We start from the raw sequence: 2131 nt of genomic DNA on the forward strand, positions 1-2131 counted from the left end.
TTATATTAGACACCTTTTCGTTATTGGTTTCTCTGGGTAATTAATTATCATATCCAGATATATAGAGTAAGGAACCTCATAAATCAGGTGTGAGTACAGATGCAAAGTCTTCATTTTGCATCAGAAGAGTAATCTGAAGATAGCACTTTCACACAATGTTGGTTATCCCCAAAACCATACCAATGCATAGTTCTTTACTACATTTTAAAACAAAGACGATAAAAGCAATCATGGCCAGTCTGAGCACTGAAGCTATAAAGCCACTGATCAGTATTGACAAAAGGGCATGTTCAACCCATGTGATAATGTTATTGCCACCAGCAGTGATGACCAAAAGCAAAATCTTATGCTTACATTAAAAACATATAATATTTATAAGAATAATGTTTAAATGTTCACATCAATATTTTTAGGAAGTTTAGTGTTTACATTACTGCTTGAAATTAAACTTTGTTTCTACTAAAACTAATTAAAAGGTACATTTACAAAAAACAGCAAGTGTGGTATTGTGTTATTACTTATTGTAATAAACATGTTAGCAAAGCATCACTGTCACAGTTTGAAAGTAAAACAAAACCACATGCATTCCTTTGGCATTTGTAATAAACACTGGGAGAAGGGAAGTAACATCGCTTTATTCCGTAACGCTGCAATAGCCAGCATACATCCCTGGTCAGTCCTGAAATATCTTCTGCACTAGCTATAAGAAATCTATTCCTCCTGTGTACTGATCTCCCTTTGTTTACATGACTCTGTTAGGGGTGTCTCTTGTACATGCAGAGAGGTATGCATAAGACAAGCCTGAAGGCTGAATTTCCTGGGTTTCAGCATCAATGAAAAAATCTAGAAATAATGCCTCAATATCTTTGCCAACCTACCTTACCAATTTCCTTATAATCAATGCTACATATAGCATGAAGTTACATAAGTAAATATAATATTGGGTAAAATTACAAAGTGAGAGTTTGCTTGCTGGGTCACCTGTAGCACTGTACTGCCTTTGACAGTGATCATTACTAGTACCTCTAGAAGCAGTTGAAAAGTACATGAAGAAAATAAAAAAACACAGCAAACTATTTTCAGTCACTATAGACTTGAACTTTTTTTAAAGTGGTGGTTGACTGATGATAGTTTCTGCACTCTCCTGAGTAATCCAGAAATAAATCAACTAAACACCCCCGTTTTGTCTTTTTCTTCCTTTTATTTTATTTAGGCCACCATATCAAATAGTGTGTTTCAGTAAGCATGGAGGCACTTCTGTATTGGAGACATTGGTTTTCAGATGCTGATCATTCAATAGTTTATTCCAGTTCATAAAAGTGCGAGTAACGGGGAGTTTCCTCCGCAGATTTTTTCCCCATATATCCTCTGACAAAGCCTGAATGTTTTCCAGAATGGCAACATGAAACTTGGTGTCCTCAGCTTTCACAAATTTCACAAAATCTGTGGCAAACTGACTTTGGTCTATCACATTTAGAGTCTCACTCACAGACTTGCTGATGTTTACGTGGAGGTTGGCATGTTTGAAGTAGTGTATCTGGAGGAGAAAGATCGCTGTAACTTGAGTGGTAAATGGAGTCAGGGCAAAAGTCCAGTCTGACTTCCAAAGGCTGTTCCAGTGATTTGAAGGCTGGTACTGATGAGCCTCAATGCAGGCCACAAACATCTGCCTCTTCCCCAGGCTTTTTTTAAACACACAGCAGTTCCCTACAGGAAAGTGGCAGCTCACATAGGCCTTCAAGCCCTTGTGGAGGGCCTCTCGCCACAGCTCCCCCTCATCTAGCATCACACCATGAAGCTGGGGTTTGCTGGTTACCCCACGCAGGTGGTCAAACTCAAAAGAGAATTTGTCCTGAGGGTCAAAAAAGCGGTTTCCCCCTAAGTTGTTGTAGTGGGTCAGTAGCACGGTGCGGCCGTTTATTTGGATGGGTGTGAAGTTGTTCTTGTTGTGACAGGCCCCCATACGGGCAGCCTCCTGCCTCACCAGCTTGTCGTCTTGGACGAGAGCAGAGAGATCTTGGACAACCTGGCCAAACTCCCCAGGAGGGGACTGGCGCAGCAGGCCACAAATGAGAGACACCTTCTCCGGCTTGCACAGATCCTGACTTGCGCCCATGCTGGGGGGTGGAGG

At 40.9% G+C, this 2131-nt stretch overlaps 1 protein-coding gene across 1 annotated transcript; it reads right to left on the reverse strand.

Moving 5' to 3' along the window:
* Positions 1-1222: 1222 nt before the first annotated feature.
* On the reverse strand, positions 1223-2116 carry CAPZA3 (capping protein (actin filament) muscle Z-line, alpha 3). Its single transcript, XM_009333015.1, has one exon. The coding sequence runs from the start codon at positions 2114-2116 to the stop codon at positions 1223-1225; it is 894 nt and encodes a 297-aa protein (XP_009331290.1).
* Between the last annotated feature and the right edge of the window lie 15 nt (positions 2117-2131).

The sequence above is a fragment of the Pygoscelis adeliae genome, unplaced genomic scaffold (genome assembly GCF_000699105.1).
Source record: "Pygoscelis adeliae isolate BGI_AS28 unplaced genomic scaffold, ASM69910v1 Scaffold38, whole genome shotgun sequence".
In the NCBI taxonomy this organism is placed as follows: domain Eukaryota; kingdom Metazoa; phylum Chordata; class Aves; order Sphenisciformes; family Spheniscidae; genus Pygoscelis; species Pygoscelis adeliae.

Bases quoted from the DNA above. Each gene is read 5' to 3' on its own strand.
- CAPZA3 (XM_009333015.1), bottom strand. From the start codon at position 2,116: ATGGGCGCAAGTCAGGATCTGTGCAAGCCGGAGAAGGTGTCTCTCATT.